General features: G+C 34.5%; 1 protein-coding gene across 2 annotated transcripts in view; it reads right to left on the bottom strand.

The window, feature by feature from the left end:
* Window positions 1-20,235, bottom strand: part of LOC141498451 (uncharacterized) — a 167,329-nt gene that overhangs the window by 59,979 nt on the left and 87,115 nt on the right. For both annotated transcript variants that reach the window (XM_074201645.1, XM_074201646.1), the window contains one exon: window positions 2,641-2,774. In XM_074201645.1, coding sequence (XP_074057746.1) covers window positions 2,641-2,774 — 134 coding nt within the window. The remainder of the gene's footprint in view (window positions 1-2,640; window positions 2,775-20,235) is intronic.

Here is a 20,235-nt window from a genome sequence, read left to right on the forward strand (position 1 = left end):
AGTCTAATGAGTCAGAGTCTTGCTGAAGTGTTCCCCTCTGTTCTTTTGTGTTTTCTGCCACTCCAGAATCTGTTTAGAGCCTTGGCTAACATTTCTGAAGGAAGTCTGAGAGAGCTTAGGAAAGTTCCTGTCTTCTCTCTGCCATTTTTGCTCTACCAGTTACCTTTATTCTCATGTGTTCTGTTATCAATTCCTGATTCCATTTGCTATTACAATCTGAAGTTTTGCTGAAGATACTTTTCTTTCAAAGCTGCATTATTTTCTATTACTCTTTCTCATCAAGTTTTCCTTTGCCTTATCATATTCATCATTTAACTTCTTTTACAGTTGATTTATGGGGAATGGAATCATTTGGCTTTGCTCTTTATTCTTTCTGTGTCTCTCATGAGGAACATTTGAAATACTAAATTTGAGCTCCCTCTTTCACTTCATTTCAATGTTAACTTTGTAGAGCCTACCCTTTGTTCCCTACTTAATATTTTGCCTCATTCTTAGAATTATCAATGTATGAAGGGAGCAATAACTTTTGTGTCATGGGAATCATTCTGTGTTTCAAGACAGAAAGTTTCATTAAACTCCATTGTATTTCTATGATCAGGCTCCAGTCCTATGATTATGTTGCCTTATTTCTACTTCTATTCTGCATTCTGAAAACCTTTGGGTATGCATACAAAAGGAGACACCTCCTTCTATGCAGGGAAAGAAAATTACTTTTCAATAAAAGAGTTCTAATGTGTTTACATTCCTCCCAGATAAAATCCACTAAAAGATACCTGTTACTTAATGTATACATATAGTTCCTTTACCACAATAGTGTTATTTAATAGAACCATTTCACTTTCCTTTCTTGAATGAAACCCCATTCATTTTTGATCTAAGATCTCAATCTATCTTTTTTTAATTACTTTCATTCTTCTCTCCCATAGCCTTTATTATTAGTGAGAAAAGAAAGGAATTATCTTTTATGCTTTATCTCTCTGATCCCTATTCATAAAACTTTTCAATCTGTTATTCCCTCCTATAAAATATAATATTTTGCTTACATGAGGTAAAGGACCTTAATTCAAAGAATATCAATTCAATTCTCCTTTCATACCTCTTCTATAAATCTTTATCTATTAGGTGATTTTTGTCCTTCTGAAATTAATCATATTCTTTTTTTATCAGATAGAGCTTTTAGAAACTTATAAATATTTCCTTAGTCTTTTTCCTTGGTGGTTGTCATAAATGACTTTTAAACCTTCCTTTTGATTGTTATACTATTTGGGTAGCATGTTACAAAATGAATAATCTGTTCTTTTGTGGGTTTTGTGGTTTTGCAAAAAATTGCCTCAAATATCACTCTATAATTGAATATTCATTCATTTTCATTGATAATTTATCTAAGATTTACAGAATATTATATTGTGTGTTGTTGTTAGTTACTTTTACATGAATGAGAAGGATTACTGCTTCTGTTTTTTACACTACTGGGGACAAGATTCAAGTCAAATCACCACCATGACATGAAAAGGCAGGAATGTCTAAAATCATAATAATAGGTAGCAATTATGATACACTTTAAAGTTTGATAAATGCTTCATAAATGTTATCCCATTGGATCCTCTACCAGGGAGGTAGAAGTTATTATTTATCCTATTTTACAGATGAGGAATTTGGAACAGTTAATGTCAAATGATTTGTCTAGGGTCACACAAATATTTAAGTGTCTAAAGCAGGATTAAAGTTGAAATTTTTTTGACTACCAGTTCAGTACCCTATCCACTGTACCACCTAACTGCCTTAATAGGTCTTCTAAGCCTTGAGTACCTTGGCACTGATTGGTAATTCTTAAGCATTTTATTTTTTAATGTTATTCCATGGTTTTTACTTTTTTCAAAGTTATCTTCTCATTTTGTGAAATAGGCTGTAAACCATTATATTTGACAAATAACTTTTTTTTCAGATGCTTTTGGATTGATGAAAACAACTGCACCTTTGCAAGATTCACAGGTTGACTATAACTTGTATTATGGGGAGAATGCTCATTTTCATGAGTTAACATGTTATCAATGTATTGAAGTAGGAATTACATCATATATGATATAACCTATTGTTGCAGCTTTGGATATAAAATCTGTCAGTCAATGTATGAGCTAACCCTTTCAGCTTGATACTATATACAAATTTGGTAAGCTGCTATTTATACCTTCATTCAAATTGCTAATAATAATGTTGAAGAGAACATGACTAAGAACAGAATGCTGTCTTGTTTTTATGTAAATTAACTTTGAAAGTCAATGTATTTGTTCTCATTAGATCTCATTTTGTTGATTTTTGTTCCTATGTTATTTTTAGATCTTGGTTCTACCATCTAATACTTTTTTTATTCCCAGAAGCTGGGAAGTAATAGGCACTCAGTAAATATTTGTCAATCATTAAATGACTGATATTATACAATACAAAATTATATATAATAAAAATGCAAATCTATGATAACATAAACTATAATAGAACTATTGCTAGATAAGAAAGATCAATGTGGCAGTAATGCTGGAAAAACGTTTGGAAATAAATAAATGAATAAATAGAAAAAATTATTTAATAAATCTAAAGACACTGGATTATGTTGTAGATAGAAAGAATTACTGATGAAATTACCTTACTTATTGAGTCATCATTCTGGGATAGAGGAAGAAAACGTAATTTAGCTGCATTTTCCAAATGCTGAAGAATGAGGCGTAAATATTGTACTGTAGACTCCTGTATCTCTGGACAAAACAATCTGAATGGGACTGAAAACAATGAAAAAGGAATGTTGAAAACAAATAGTTATAGAGTAACTTTGCTATAAAGTAAAAGGTATAAACTTCATTGAAAGAAGGATGTTACCATAAAGAATGCAATCCACCTATGACAGAGTTGTTGGTGTTGGAACAAAGACTGAAGCACATTTATTATTATTATTATTTGGGGGAGGGTGCAGGGCAAATCAGGCTGGGTGGCCTGCCTGGGGCCACATAGCAGGGTGATCTTTGGGTGTCTGAGGCCAGATTTGGACCCGGGTGCTCCTGGTTCAAGGGCCAATGCTCTGTCTGCCACCCAGCCACCCCTACTATTATTACTATTTTATTTTATTTAGGGTCTTTTTTTCCTTCTTTTTGTTTTTTGCAGGGCAGTGGGGATTGGGTGGCTTGCATGTCACACAGTTGGGTGATTGTTGGGTCTACGGGGCTGGATGTGGGCTCAGGTGCTCGTGGCTCCAGGGCTGGTGCTTCGTCCATTGCGCCACCTGGCCATACCTACAACTATTACTATTATTTTTTTCTCTCCCCTTTACTTTATCGCCCAACCAAGTCTATATTCATGGGAGGGAGGGGTATTTTGTTTACTCTTAAACAAGAATATTTTATTAATGTAAAAAAAACATTTGTACAAAATGAGAATTAAAAAAAAGAATAAAAAAAGAAAGAAGGATGGACTTACGGGGAATTAATTTCTAAGTGGCGTACTTTCCAATATTGAGTAAATTTGATCAGGTAACATTTTGCACTTGTTTATGTGGAGAATGACTTAAATTTTTGTATGTGATTGTTTTTGAATTTGATTTCAGTTTTAAAAGGCCTATAAGTGATTGATTTAAACATGGGAAGACAAGTTAACTAATGACAAAGTAAATAAAATAATACAGTTTAACTAAAATAATAAAAAAGAAAACAGGGCCAAAAAACATAGCTAAAATCAAATTAGATATCACTGGTCCTGAAGGACAGATGAAATATTCTTCACCATAGAAAAATTTGTGTTGCTTGGTTTTTCTTAACTATTTTTCTTCCTTTCCTTTCTCAACTGAATTTTCAAGGAAAGTTCTTTAGGATGAAGGCATATAAGGAGATGACTGGGGTGTTAGAAATTTAATTCAACAAACACTTATTAAGCCTATATAAAGCATCTTTAAGCATATAATACACACACAAAATTAGTAGTATGTTCATTCTTTATTGAACAGAGGTGGCAGAGTGAATAGAACATCTAGAATAGCAGTCCTGGATTCAAGAACACTCCTCTAAATGAACTGAAATGTGTGCTCAGATATACTTGTGTAACCCTGGACAAGTCACTTAACCCTGTTTGCTTCAGTTTCCTCATCTATAAAATGAACTGAATAAGAAAATGGGAAATAACTCTAGTAGCTATACCAAGAAACCCCCCCAAATAGGATCATGAAGAGTGAGGCATGACTAAAAAATAAATAACAACAGTATTTATTTAAAAAAAAACATACTAGTATTTAATAAGAAGCTATTTAGCACTTGTAACATACATGGTAAGGTGTTGAGTAAGGCATCAATAAAACATTTAAAATAATAAATTAGTGCATGAGTCATTCCTTCAAATTTCTTTATGGTGAATTGGTGAAACCAAGATGGCAGATTAGAGGTAGTAACCCAGCTGAACTCTCTCAATTATTCCCTTCCAAACAACTTAAAAATAATTCCTGGAATGGCAAAGCTAAGAAAAGATTGGGGTGAGACATTATTCTGGGCTAAGAAAAATTTGGTTAGCAGAAGAGGGCATTTCCATCTTAGGAGAAAAATGTCTGGAGAACACAGGGCAGCAGCAATAAAGGCAGCAGCAACTTTAGAAGGTCACAGACCAAAGACAATAAAAGAGTTGGATAATTGGTCAGAACAGGATTATAGAAGACTTTTTCTTAGTACTGGGTACACCTGGTACTTATTGGCAACTCTAATTCCCATAACAGTCTCGGGTTGGATTCCAAGGTGAAAAGGAGGACTGCTTGTCAGTAACAAGGGAAAAGGGACCTTGATGTCAGTTCCAAAGAAAATAAGTGTGCTAGCTCTACAGGCAACCAAAATCTAGATTATAGACAAGGAAAATCATGACCATACCTCTCCCACCCACAATCACACCTTGGAAGCCCCAGAATCTGAAAATATCAGCATGAAATGACTGAGGTTTAGGACAATACCTCATCAATCCCAGTTGAGCAAATGTCAACTTAAACTTAAAACTCAAACTTAAAAGAAAAAGGCTGGAAAAATGAATAATAAAAGAAAGAAATTTGCCCATTAAAAAATACTATGTTGGCAGGGAAAAACATGACAGAAACTCAGAAGAATATAACACTATAGAAACAACTACAACCAAATCCTCAAAGAAAAATGCTAATTGGACCAAAGACAAACAAGAATTCCTAGAAGAGTTAAAGAAAGAGATAAGAGTAATAGAAGAGAGGGGCAGAGCCAAGATGGCAGCAGGAGAAGAGCCTCCCCTGGGTGCTCTCTCCAAAATAATTCAAAAATCTTAAAATTATGAATCTAACAAAACTTTTGAGAGACAGAACCCATAGAAAAATCCAGTGAGGCAATTCTCCAACCCAAGGTAACCTGAAAAATAGTGGAAAAACTCTGTTCCATGGGTTTAGATGGGCAGCCCTGCCATAGTAAAGAAGCAGTTTCCTGGGAGAACCAAGCACAACTTGGAAGATCAACAGGGAGACCTCTACAAGAACAAGTGAGAAGCCCAGGCCCTGAGTGCAGTCGCAACACTCAGCACATCCACAGCATTCAGCATGGCTAGCAGCCCAGATCCAGGAAATAGAAGCAGGCCTGTGGAGTTGGTGAGGAGGAGGCTTTAGGCAGCTGTGCCCTGAGTGCTTAGCCCACCTAAGGTGAGGGAGTAGAGGGAGACTTCCAAGGTCTATCCTCGGAACAGGACTCTGGGTCTCTGAACACATTCGGATCCTAAGTGCAGTCTAGGCTCCCTATAGAACAGGGAACTGCCCCCTCAGCCCCATGGCAAAGGGATGCGCTTTGGCCATGCACAGACAGGGAGAGCAGTCAGAGCCTCACACACACTGAGGTCCTTGTGGGGGGTGTCCCAATAAAACTCAAAAGCTCAGGAAACATCCCAAAACCAGTCACAGACTGGGGAAATGAGTAAGAAGGAAAAAAAAAGGAACCTTACCAATGACAAATACTTTGTCTATGATCCCAAGGAGGATCAAAATACTCAATCTGAAGATGAGGAAGTACAAGCTTCTGCATCTAAAGACTCCAAGAAAACTAGAAGTTGGGCTCAGGCTATGATAGAGCTCAAAAAAGGTTTGGAAAATCAAGTAAGGGAGGTAGAAGAAAAATTGGGAAAAGAAATGAGAGAGATGCAGGAAGAACATGTAAACAAAGTTAGCAGCTTAGTCAAGGAAATCCAAAAAATGCTGAACAAAATAGCGTGTTAAAAACCAGCTTAGGTCAAATGGATAAAACAGTTGAAAAAGTTATTGAGGAGAAGAATGCTTTAAAAAGCAGAATTGACCAGATGGAAAAGGAAATAAGAAAACTCTCTGAGGAAAACAAATCCTTCAGATGCAGAATGGAGTTAAAGGAAGCTGATGACTTTACAATAAAACAAGATGAAATACCTCAACACCAAAAGAATGAAAAATTAGAAGAAAATGTGAAACATCTCATTGAAAAAACAACTGATCTGGAAAACAGAATCAGGAAAGATAATTCAAAAAATTATTGGGATACATGAAACTCATAATCATAAAAATAGCCTTGACCTCATTTTTAAAGAATTACTACAGGAAAATTGTCCTGATATCCTAGAAGCAGAGGGCAAAATAGAAATTGAGAGAATCCACCAATCTCCCCTGGAAAGAGATCCAAAAACAACCAACCCCCAGGGATATTATAGCCAAGTTACAGAACTCCCAAGTCAAAGAGAAAATATTACAAGCAGCCAGAAGGACACAATTCAAATATCATGGAGCTACAGTCAGGATTAAACAGGGCTTAGCAGTAACTAAATTAAGGGCTTGTAGGACTTGGAATATAATATTTCAGAAGGCAAAAGAACTTAAAATGAAAGCAAGAATCAACTACCTAGCAAAATTGAACATCCTCTTCCAGGGGGAAAAGATGGACTTTCAATGAAAGAGGGAGAATTTAAATGTTCCTGTTGAAATGACCAGAACTGAACAGAAAGTTTGACCTTCAAATACAGGACTCAGTTGAGGAGAAGGGTAAATTATGAGGGACTTAATGATGATGAATTGCTTGTATTCCTGCATAGAAAAATGATACTGATAATACTCATATGAACCTTCTCATTTAATAAAACAGGTAGAAGGAGCTTTCATAGATGAAGCACAGGAGAGAGCTGAATTTGAAGATATAATATACTGTTAAAAATGTAGTCAATGGATAAAAGGGAAATGTACTGGGAGTAAGAGAAAGGAGAAGTGGAATAGGTTAAGATATTTCATATAAAAGATTTTTTTTTGCAATGATATGGAAGGGGGAAGGCAAAGGGGAATGAGGGAACCTTCTCTCATAAGAAATGGCTCAGAGAAGAAACAGCATACACACTCAATAGGGTATAGACATCTAGAGAAATATATAGAGAAGAGGGATGGGGGAAATGGATGGATGTGGGTGATGGGGGAAAGGGTAGACCATAGGAGAGAATAGTCATATATAACTCATTTTCTTTTTTTACTTTTTTCAAGGTGCTGGGATTGGGTGGCCTGTCTGGGACCACAGGGCCAGGTGGTTGCTGGGTCTCAGGGATGGTACGTGGGCTGGGGACCTCTTGGCCCCAGGGCCAGTGCTCTTTCCACTGCACCACTCAGCTACCCTACAGCACATTTTAGAAGAGGGACAGAGTGAAAGGAGAGAGAAAATATAATGTATGGTAGTGGGGAGGAAAGGATGGAGGGAATTACAATCAGCAAGAGACAACTGTGGAAAAATATGGAAGCAAATTCGGTTATGGACTTATGATAAAGAATGTCATCCACTCAAGAAAGAGCTGATGGTATCAGAATACAGACTGAAACATATTTATTTTTTCATTTTTTCTCTTTCTTTTACTTTATTTCTCATGGGGTTCTAGATTTTTGTGGGGGAGGGAGTACTATGTTACTCTTAAACAAGAATATTTTAGTAATGTATCAACAAAGTCATATTAACCAAAAAAAAAAAAGAAACCAGGAGGGATAGGAATTCAGGGAAGCATGAAAGGATTTTCATGAACTGATGCTGAGCAAGATGAGCAGAACCAGAAAAACATTGTACACCCTAACAGCAACATGGGGGTGATCATCATCCTTGATGGACTTTTGTCATTCCATCAGTGCAACAATCAGGGAAAATTGGGGGCTATCTGTGATGACTATTACCTTCTATTTAGGAAAAAACCCCATTATTTTGTTATATAATTTTGCTATCTCTTATACTTTATTTTTCTTCCTTAAGGATATGATTTCTCTTTCACATTCAACTTAGATCAATACATACCAAGGAAAGAATGTAAATACTAACAGATTGCCTTCTGTGGGGGGTGGGGGGAGGGAAGCAAGAATGGGGTAAATTTATAAAATTCAAAATAAATAAAATCTTTCATTTAATTAAAAAAGAGTAATAGAAGAAAATTGGGAAAAGAAATAAATGTGATACAAAAATAAGAATAGAGAAATAAAAGCTTGGCAAAAAGGCACAAAAATATTTAAGTACATATTTTAAAAAACTAGAATTAGTGTATTAGGGAAAAAAATTAAAAAGTCACACTGAAAAAAAATAATTCCTTAAAAATTAGAATTGGGCAACTAGAAACTAATGATTCCATGAGACTTCAAGAAACATAAAACAAAGTCAAACAAATGAAAAAAATGTGAAATATTTCATCAGAAAAACAACTATTCAGTGTAAAAACAGGTATACCTTTTGTCACCTCCATTAGCCAATACTGTATTAGAGATGTTAGTTTTAGCTATAAGAGAAGAAAAAGAAATTGAAGGAATTAGAATTGGCAATGAGAAGACAAACCTTTCCATCTTTCCAGATGATAAGATGGCATATTAAGAGAACCCTAGAAAATCAGCTAAAAAAACTAATTGAAATAATTAAAAATTCAACAAAAAGTAAGCCTATATAACTCATCAGCATTTCTAAATATGACCAACAAAGTTCAAGAGCAAAAGATGGAAAGAAAAAATCTGTTTAATGTAACTATTGATCACATAAAATATTTGGGAATCTACTTCCCAAAATGAACTCAGAAACCAAATGAACACAATAAAAAGAAATGCTTTTCATGCAAATAAAGTCAAATCTAAAAAATTTGGTAATATGTGAATCATGCATGATTTAAGCTGAGCAAATATAATAAAAATGACAATTCTACCCAAATTAAATTACTTATGCAGTGTCATACAAAACTACCAAAAATTATTTTACAGAGCTAGAAAAAAATAACAAAATTAATCTGAAGCAATAAAAGGTAAAAAATAACAAAAGAATTAATGAAAAAAAGTCTAGCAGTACCAAATCTAAAACTTAATTATAAAGTAGCAGTCATCAAAACTATCTTGTACTGGCTAAGTAATAGAGAAGTTGATCAGTGGGATTAGATGAGATACAAAAGAAATAGTAGTAAATGATTATGGTTAACTTACTGTTTGATAAATTCAAAAACTGCAACTTCTGAAATAAGAACTCACTATTGATGGAAAAATTGCTGCAAAAACTGTATATCATAAACTAGATATAGACCCATATCTCAAGACCTATATCAAAATAAGGTTAAAATGGGTATAATATTGAGACATAAAGGATAATAGCATAAGCCAATTAGGAGAACAAAGAATTGTCTATCTATCAGATCTATGAATTAGGGAAAAGCTTATGAACAAATAAGAGAGAACAAAAATTGCAAAATGGATATTTATGACTACATTAAATTAAAACAAGATTTTGAAGAAACAAACACAATGCAACCAAGATTAGAAGGAATGCAGAAAGATGGAAAACACTTTTCATAAGTATTTCTGGATATGAACTAATTATGTTGGAATTATCTCCAAAAGCAATGAAGGAATGAGAATAAATGAGGCAATGGGAGAAGTAGGAAGTTAGAAGCATATAAAGAAGAAATATTACAATGGAGGGGAAAGTGAAGGAGTTGCAGGTAATGCTTGAACCTCAGTCTTATCATGATTTGTTCAAAGAGGAAAGAATAAATATATACACAATTAATTGTGTATAGAAATGCAACTTACCGGGAACTGCCGACCAAGATGGTGGAGAGAAGACAGGCACACTGCTAAAGATTTCCTGATCTTCCCCCATAAATAAAATGAAACAAAGCTTTTAACAGAAATCTGATCTACAAAACCCAGAAATAAAAGCCAGGAGAAGACCATCTACCCCAGGATTTGTCTTCCACAATTGTGGGTGAGTCCAAGCATAGAGGGCACACTCTGCCAGGAGCACAGGACCAGGTAAGAGCCCAGGAGCCTGAATCAGCCTTGGATTACCCTGATTAGTGGTGAGGCTGGAGCCCAGGAGGCTGAGAGCCTGAGAACTGGACTGGCTTAATCAGCAGCAGGGCTAGAACCTGGTCAGCCACAGGGGCACAGGTCAACTAGGGAACAGACGCATTGGTTGTGGCACTGACTATCTGGAGCCTGCTGGCAGGGCTGGAGGAAGAGTTCTGGCACAGGAGAACTACAGTAAAATACCTCATCAGCAAAACCACTGACCTCAAGAATAGATCAAGAAGGGACAACCTGAGAATTATAGGCCTTCTTGAAAACATTGAAGAGAAAAAAAAAAGCTTGGATTTAATATTATAGGATTTAGTGATGGAAAACTGCCCTGATAACGTGGAACCAGAGGGTAAAATGGTTATTGCAAGAATACATCCATCCCCTCCAAAAAGAGATCCTTAAATGAAAACACCAAGGAATGTTGTGACCAAACTCCAGAACTATCAGATAAAAGAGAAAATTCTGCAAGCAGTCAGAAAGAAAAAATGTAAATACCAAAGAGTCACAGTAAGGATTTCACAGGACCAGGCTTCATCAACATTAAGGGACTGAATGGCTTGGAATGAGAAATTCTGAAGAGCAAGGGAACTTGGAATGCAGCCAAGAATCCACTATCTGGCAAAACTGAGCCTTCTCTTCCATGGGAAAAGATGGTCATTTAATGAACTGGGAGACTTCCAACAATTTCTGATGAAAAGACCAGAGCGGAACAGAAAACATGGACATCAAACAGGAGGTTCAAGAGACACATGAAAAAGTTAAAAAAAAAAGAGGGGGTTAAAGAGGCAAAAAACTCTGTCCAATAAGATGAAACTGGCTATATCCCAGCATGGGAAAAAGAGTAACTCTTGAGAACTGTAACTCTATGAGAGAGAATATACTTAGCCAGAAGTGATGGATACTCATGATTTTCTCTGACTCAGATAGAATAATTTAAAAACACTACCTCCTTAAAAAGGGACCAGGAATGAAACAGGAGAATAGGGGAGGGGGATTGAATGGGATAAATCTCCTTACATAAAGAGGTAAAAAAGACTTATTGTAATAGAGGGGAAGAAGGGAGGAGATGAGAGATACCTGAATCTTCTCATCAGACTTGGCTTAAAGTTAACTTACACACAAACTCAGTTAACTTAAACATTTTGCCTTTCAAGTACTAAAAGGGGAAAAGTGGGGGGGGGGGGGGACAGAGACATGGAGGGGAGAGAAAAAGGTGAACTAACAAAAGGAAGGGAAGGAAAAAAGGGAAAGGGGAAAGAAAGGGGGAATGGATATAGGAGGGCAAACACACTGAAGGTGGCAGTATTCAGAAACAAAATACTGGGGGAAATGGATAATGTGAGAAAAGGAGGGGGGGAGACAACCAGAAGGAAGATAGCATGGAAGGCAATAAAGAGTAAGTAATTATAACTTTGAATGTGAATGGGAAGAACTTTTCCTGAAAACCTAAGCAAATAGTAGAGTGGATTTAAAAAAAAAATCCTACAAAATTCTGCTTACAAGAAACTCATTTAAAACAGAGAGATACACACAGAGTAAAGATAAAAGGTTGGAGCAAAATATATTTTGCTTCAGCTGAAGGGAAAAAAGCAGGGGTAGCTTATCTCAGACAAAGCAGCTGCAAAAATAGATAGCATTAGTGGGAACCTCAACATCCCATTCACAGATTTAGATAAATCTAATCATAAAATAAACAAGAAATAGGTTAAGGAGGTAAATAGATTGTTAGAAAACCTAGATACGATAGACTTATAAAGGAAATTTAATGTGGATAGAAAGGAATATACTTTTTTCTGCAGTACATGGCACTTACACAAAAATTGACCATGTACTAGGACATGAAAAACTAATGATCAAATGCAGAAAGGCAGAAATAATGAATACATCTTTTTCAGATCATAATGCAATACACATCATATGCAATATAGGGCCAGGGAGATATAGACCCAAAACTAATTGGAAACTAAATAACCTCATTTTCAAAAACAAGTGGCTCAAACAAGAAATTATAGAAAGAATTAATTATTTCATCCTAGATAACAACAATAATGAAACAAACATACCAAAACCTATGGGATTCACTCAAAGCAGCTGTCAGGGATATATTATATCTTTAAATGCTTAGATGAATAAATTAAAGAAAGAGGAAATCAATGAACTAAATATGCAAATAGAAAATTAGAAAAAGAACAAATTAAAAACCCCCAAATAAATACCAAATTAGAAATTCTAAAAATTAGAGGAGAAATTAATAAACTCTAAAGCAAAAAAAAAACTATTGAATCAATAAAGAAAACTAAGAGCAGATTTCATGAAAAAAACAATAAAATTAAAAAAATACAGAAGAAAATCAAATTGCTAGTATCATAAATGTAAAAGGTGAGCTCACCACCAATGAGGAGGAAATTAAAAGTAATAATTTGGAATTATTTTGCCCAACTCTATGCCAATAAATGTGACACTCTAAGTGAAATGGAAAAATATTTACAAAAAGATAAGTTGCTCTGGTTAAATGAAGAGGAGATTAAATACCTAAACAACCCTATCTCAGAACAAAGAAATTCACCAAGTCATCATTGAACTCTCTAAGAAAAAAATCTCCAGGGCCTGATGGATTCACAAGTGAATTCTATCAAACATTTAAGGAACAATTGGTTCCACTTCTATATAAACTCTTTGGAAAAATAGGTGAAGGTGGAAGTCTGCCTAACTCTTTCTATGATACCAATACAGTGCTGATACCTAAACAAGGAAGAATTAAAAACAGAGAAAGAGAATTATAGGCCTATCTCCCAAAATCTTAAATAAAATCTTAGCAAAACTATTACAAGTTATCACTAGGATAATACATTATGATCAAGTAGCATTTATCCCAGGAATGCAGGGTTGGTTCAATATTAGGAAAACTGTTAGTATGAATAATTATATCAATAACAAAACTATCATAAATCATATGATTATATCAATAGATGCTGAAAAATACATCACCCATTCATACTAAAAACAGAAGATCGTGTATGAATAAATGGACTGTTCCTTAGAATAATAAGTAGTATCTATCTGAAACCATCAACAAGCATTACATTCAATGGGATAGGCTATAGGCATTCCCAATAAGATCAGATGTGAAACAAAGATGCCCATTATCACAATTACTATTCAATATTGTATTAGAAATGTTAGTTTCAGCAATAAGAGAGGAAAAAATTGAAGGAATTAGAATTGGGAAGGAAGAGACAAAACTCTCACTCTTTGCAGGTTACATGATGGTATACCTAGAGAATCCAAAAAAATCATCTTACAAAACTACTGGAAACAATTAGCAACTTTAGCAAAGTCACAGGGTATAAAATAAACCCTCATAAATCCTCAACTTTTCTATATATGACTACCAAGATACAGCAGGAAGAGCTAGAAAGACAAATCTAATTCAAAGTAACCTCAGACAATATAAAATACCTGGGAATCTATTTGCCAAGGCAGACTCAGAAACTTTTTGAAAACAATTACAAAACACTTCTCACACAAATAAAATCAGATTTAAATAACTGGACAAACATCAACTGCTCATGGATAGGTCGAGCTAATATAATAAAAATAACAATTCTATCAAACCTAAACTACCTATATAGTGCCCTGCCAATCAAAATTCCAAAAAAAATTACTTTAATGAGTTAGAAAAAGTAAATTCATATGGAAAAATAAAAAGTCAAGAATTTCCAGGGATTCAATGAAAAAAACTACCAGATCTAAAATTATATTATAAAGCATCAGTCATCAAAACTGTCTGGTCTTGGCTAAGAAATACAGTGGTAGACAGTGGAATAGACTAGGTGCAGTAGCAGGAAATTATTGTAGTAATCTGCTGTTTGATAAACCCAAAGAGTCCAACTGTTGGGGTAAAAACTCTCTCTTTGATAAAAACTGCTGGGAAAATTAGAAGTTAGTATGGAAGAAACTGAGATTAGACCCACACCTCACACCCTATACCAAAATAAGATCCAAATGGATACAGGATTTAGACATAAAATGCAATAGCATAAGCAAACTAGAAGATAAAGGAGTAGTTTACCTGTCAGATCTATGGAAAGGGAATCAGTTTATGACCAATGAAGACATGGAGAATACCATTAAAAACAAACTAGATGATTTTGATTGCATTAAATTTAAAAGCTTTTGCATAGACAAAACCACTGTAACCAAAATCAAAAGAAATGTGGTAAACTGGGAAACAATCTTTATAACTAGTATTTCTGAGAAAGGACTTATTTCTAAGCTATACAGAGAACTGGGTCAAATTTTTTAAAAAACAAGCCATTCCCCAATTGACAAATGATCAAAGGATATGCAAAGGCAATTTACAGATGAGGAAATCAAAGAGATCCATAGTCATGAAAAATTGCTCTAAATCATTACTTATTAGAAAAATGCAAATTAAAGTGTCTCTGAGGTATCATCGCACACCTCTCATACTGGTCAATATGACCAGAAAGGACAATGATCAAGGTTGGAAGGGATATGAGATATCTGGGACACTAATACATTGTTGGTGGAGCTGTGAATTCATCCAACCTTTCTGGAGAGCAGTTTGGAATTACACCCAAAGGGCATTAAAAATGTGTACTTTGCACTTATAATTCCTAATGCTGGTGGGGTTGAGGGAAAGTTAGGTGCATCAAGAAATTGTTGGTGGAGTAGTGAACTAGTCCAATCATTCTGGAGAACAAATATACTTTTATCCAGGCAATACCATTACTAGATCTATATCCCAATAAAATAAAAAAATGGAAAAGTACTTACATGCACAAAAATATTAATAACAATTTCTTCAAAGAATTGGAAATCAAGGGGATACTCATCAAATAGGGAATTGAACAAGTGGTAGAATATTATAATGTGCTAATGACAATGAGAATTAGTTTTAGAAAAACTTGGCATGATCTATAGGAACAAATGCAAAGTGAAGTGAGAAAAACCAGGTCATTGTGTCTAATAACAGCAATGTTGTAATGATGATCAGCTGTGAAAGACTTGATTACAATCAATTAAACTATTCAAGTTAGTTTCCAGTGACACAGGATGTAAAAATTCCATTTAACCGTTAGAGAGAAAACTGAAGAACTCGAGTACAATTTGAAATATAAGTATATTATAATAAATATAATAAATATGTAATGAATAATATATAATAAATTATATAAATTAATGAATACATTTATTTATTTTTAAAATGATTAATATGGAAATATATTTTGTATGATTTTTATATGTATAATTGACATATTGTTTGCCTTCTCAGGTGATGAGGATTGTGGTAGTGGTGATAGTGGGGGGGATGGAATTTGAAACTTGAAATTTAAAAAATAATATTTGAAATAGATTAAAATTTTAAAAAATTCTTTATACTCAAAGACCTCAGACTTCATTTCTCAAACAAAGAGAGCTGAGTCACTTTTAAAAAATAAAAGCCATTCCTCAATTGACAAATGACCAAAAGGTATGAACAATTTTCAGACAAGGTTATCAATGCTATCTATTTAAATCATTTTTTAAAATGTCCTAAACTCATGATTTTCAGGAGAAATGTGAGGTGGAACCATTCTGAGGTACTATCTTATACCTATTGGATTCACTATAAAAAGACATAAAGAGAAGGTAACAAAAGCTGGCGGAGATGAGGAAAAATGAGATTGAGGCACTGTTGCAAGAGTTGTGAAGTGAAACCATTCTGTAGAGCAATTTGAAAGTCTGCCCAGTGGGCTATAAAACCATGTCTACCCCTTAACTTAGTGCCACTACTAGATATAAATACAAGAAGAGATGAAAAACAGGAAGGAAAAGGACCTATATGGACAAGGATAGTTATAGCAGTTCTTTTCTGGTGACAAGGAACTGAAGATTGAGGGGACACCCATCATTTGAAGAATGGCTGAATATATTGTGGTGTGTGATTATGATGAAATGCCATTCTATTATAAGAAATGATTAAGAAGATGCTTTTAATATAAAAAATTTACATGAGCAGATGCAATGGGAAATGTACAATATATTAAGTAATGGCAAAATTGTAGGATGATTAGATGAGAACAATTTACCTTTTCTCAACACTACTGTGACTCAAGACAACTACGAAGGACATATGGTAAAGAATACTATCCATATCAAACATAAGAGTGGCTGAATACAGATATAGATGCATATTTTAACCATTATTTTTCTTGAGTTTTCTCTTTTTGTGTGGGTCCAGGGTGGGGAATTATATTTACTCTTATAACATGATTATTGTGTTAAGACTTTTCAGTACTACACATTTCTAACTATATCAAATACCTAGCTTTCTCAATGAAGGGGATTGGAGTGGGAGGAAGGGAGAGAATCAGAACTCAAGGTTTTAAAAGTAAATGTTGAATTTTGTAATGTAACCAGAGAAAATAAAATAAAATCTGAAAAATAAAAAAATTCTTTATACTCAATAATAAGCATTAAGCTGCATTTAAATGTTCAAAAAATTAACACAACCTACTTTTAAAATATGATACCTGGGGCATCTTAACCCCATTTTTTGTCACCAAAACACTCAAAATTTTGGAAAAAAATACGCAGATTTGAGATTCTGTAAGGTCAGAGGGGAAGCAATCTAACTTATGAAAGTCAAATGCTAAATTCTTATTGTGAGAATTTATACCTCAGAAATTAGAAAATGCTATAAGCCAGGATTTGATTTATTATTTTATTATCTAGACTTAAGAAAGTTATTATGATGCAGACTATACTTAAAAATGTGTATGTCCCCCCCCTTCCAGAAAACCTAATTGTTAAACATCTATCAGGATATCCCTATGTAAAATCGTCCCTCAGTGTAAACCTGAAACTTTAGCATTTGCTTATCTCTTAACCTGAAGAAATAAAGGGTAAACAAAAGGGAGAAGTAAAACCATAGAGATCAATTTATCCAAATGGAGATCATCTGTGTATGCATACACTTTGAGCCATACAAGCTAAGTGTCTTTTATTTCGTTATACATTCATTTCAAGAATTCATTTAGGAAAAAATAAGAATGGCAAAAGCAATAATATTTAGAACTTATATAATACATCCTACCCTAAGTACTATGAAGAAGATACCATTATTATCTCCATTTTACAGTTGAAGAACCTGAATCATCAGAGGTTAAGTGCCTTGCTAAGGGTCACAAGCAATAAACATCTGATGTTGGATCCAGGCTCCTATCTCTCTGAACCCTGAAAGGTCTGGTGCTCTATGCCCTGTGACAACTAAATACCTCTAAATTATGATATTTTTGATGGTCCTGAACATTCATAGATAATTAAACTGAGCTTTCTAGAAGTAGTGTCATTAGAAAACAAATTAGTAAGATCATTTAAACAGGACCAGGGATCAGGGATTTTGTGTTTTTTAATTTTTTTGCGGGGGGGTAGGAAGTTGGAATGCTGCCACAGGGTCTCTGGTGAGAAGTAACTCAAGACACTGAAAGTGGAAAGAACCCCAACTCCCCACCTATCCTAGTCACATGGCAGTTAGAAGATATTGCTTCTCTTTTGCCTAAACATCCTTTGCCTTCAAATGACCATGATGACATGATTTCTAATTCTTTCACAATCTGTTCTTTAAATATACTGTCGCTGGTCAATATCCTTCCAAAAATTTGGCACTTGGCTCTGTAAACTATTCCATATTTCCACTCACAGCCTTTGGGCTTCACATTGCCCTTTGGTAATTTAGTTAACCTTTAGCATAGTCCTTGATTTATTTGAATTTGTTTCAATTCACTGGACATTTTTAAGCACCTGCTATGTGCAAAACTCTGGACCAGATGCTTAGAATTCAAAGGAACAATGAAACATATTCTACTCTGGTAATATCCAGATTTAATGATGCAAAAAAGGAACACACTCCTTTTGTAAAATTTGATACCTAGATATCTTAGCCTCATTTCTGTCACCAAAAACTCAAAATTTGGGGCAAAATGGTCACAGATTTAAGATTTTTTTTATAAAAGTCAGAACTAATTGGAGACAATTTGACTTCTAAGAGCTGATTGTTAAATTTTTAACTTGAGAACTTGCATATATAGCATAAATTAGATAAGTCAATAAAACCTAATTTTAAAGGGGGAGATAGGCTATCAATTGGAAATCTTAGGAAAGATTGGGTTTTTTTATTTAGTTATGGTAATGGGGTTAAGAGTGACTTGCCCAAGGTCACACAGCCAGACAATTATTAAGTGTCTGAGACTGGATTTGAACTCAGGTCCTCCTCACTCCAGGGCCAGTACTCTATACACTGTACCACCTAGCTACCCCCTCCCAGGAAAGATCATTAAAATAAAGGTAACATCTGGAGTATTATATAAAGCCTTTCTTGGCTCCTTGGCAAAGGCTTGTACCTCTAAAATCAGTTTATATCTTTTTGCATATGTCTGTATATCTATAAATATACATGATGTTTCCTTTGAAAGACTGCTCCTTTGTTATGAAACTATTTTACTTTTACCTTTGTGTATCAGTATCTATCACAATTATTTACCTATAACTATGCACTGGCTGAACTGAACCTTGAAGGAAGCTCTGAATTCCCAAATGTCAAAAAGGAAGACTGGAACATATTCTGTAACTTGGGAGACAGCTTTTGCTCTGAATACCCAAATGTCAAAAAGGAAGACTGGAGCATATTCCTGACTTGGGAGACAGATTTTCCATAGTGATTTTGTGATTAATGACATATGTTTGAGTATTTGCTACTTGACGTAGAGGCTAGGAGATCATTTTATACTTTGATGTTCTAAGCTGTAGAAGGCTAAAGCTAATAAAGTGTCTACACTAAACCCAGAACCAATTTACCAAGCCCCCATGAGCAGAGGACCAACCTGCTATCTTATGAAGGGCAAATAGTTTTCCTGATTCTTAATACAGTACTCAAATTTAAAGAATTAAATTGTCTAATAAAGAAAAAGAAGATTAAGAAAATGCACTGTCTATCCCTTTCAATTATAGTCACTCGGTATCATATCACCTTTATTGTGCAATCTATTTGAAATTATTTGTAATACCTTTTCCACTTTTATAATTTCAAGTTAAATGTGGTTAAGTCTGAAATATCCCCTTCATGAGTTATTCAAAGAGAATCGGTGACTTTATTAATTTAAAAAATAAAAACAAGTTATAAAACAATTCTATGGAACTGTAGATAATCATAGCAAAATTTCCTGTTCTCAATTATTTTTCTTACTTAGAAGAGGTAAAAAATAAGATCATTTTAATTTCTCTGCTGTGGCAGGAGAGATTTTTTGCCAAATAAGAGCTCCCAGAATCTCTACTGTCTCTGAGAGATTCTCACCAGGACTTCTTTCCAACAGGGGAGTACTTGTAATGTGCAGCTGTTTCAAGGTTCCTAAAATTATCATTCTTTTTATTGTATTTTCAATGGAAGGAAATTAGCGTGAATAAAGCGTAAGGGTTAGATTGACCATCTATGAAGCCTTTTCCAATGCTCTATGTTAAAAGCAAGTGTTTAATGTAAAGATGGAAGGATGCAAATGGGGCTGAGAACTGAAGATAAAACTCTTTAGCTTTTGCATGCACAAGAGCTACTAGAGATAGAATTTAAGCAAGGGAACCATGAACTTGAACCAACTCAAGTGTGATTCTTTTACAGAGGGCTACATGCGAAGAATGCAGGAGGGGAATTGAGATGAGGTTTTTAAAAATGGTGCCCTAGCATTAAGTCATTGGCTTGAGACTGCTTAGCTACTGATACATTGAGAGAGGCAGCAGCACCAATTATATGCATGTCTTTCTCTTACATTTCTAGAAGGTCTGTGATTATATGATTGTGATAACCTCAGATACATGTTATTTAAAAAGAGGACCTATATGGG

The sequence above is a fragment of the Macrotis lagotis genome, chromosome X, assembly GCF_037893015.1.
Source record: "Macrotis lagotis isolate mMagLag1 chromosome X, bilby.v1.9.chrom.fasta, whole genome shotgun sequence".
In the NCBI taxonomy this organism is placed as follows: Eukaryota; Metazoa; Chordata; class Mammalia; order Peramelemorphia; family Peramelidae; genus Macrotis; species Macrotis lagotis.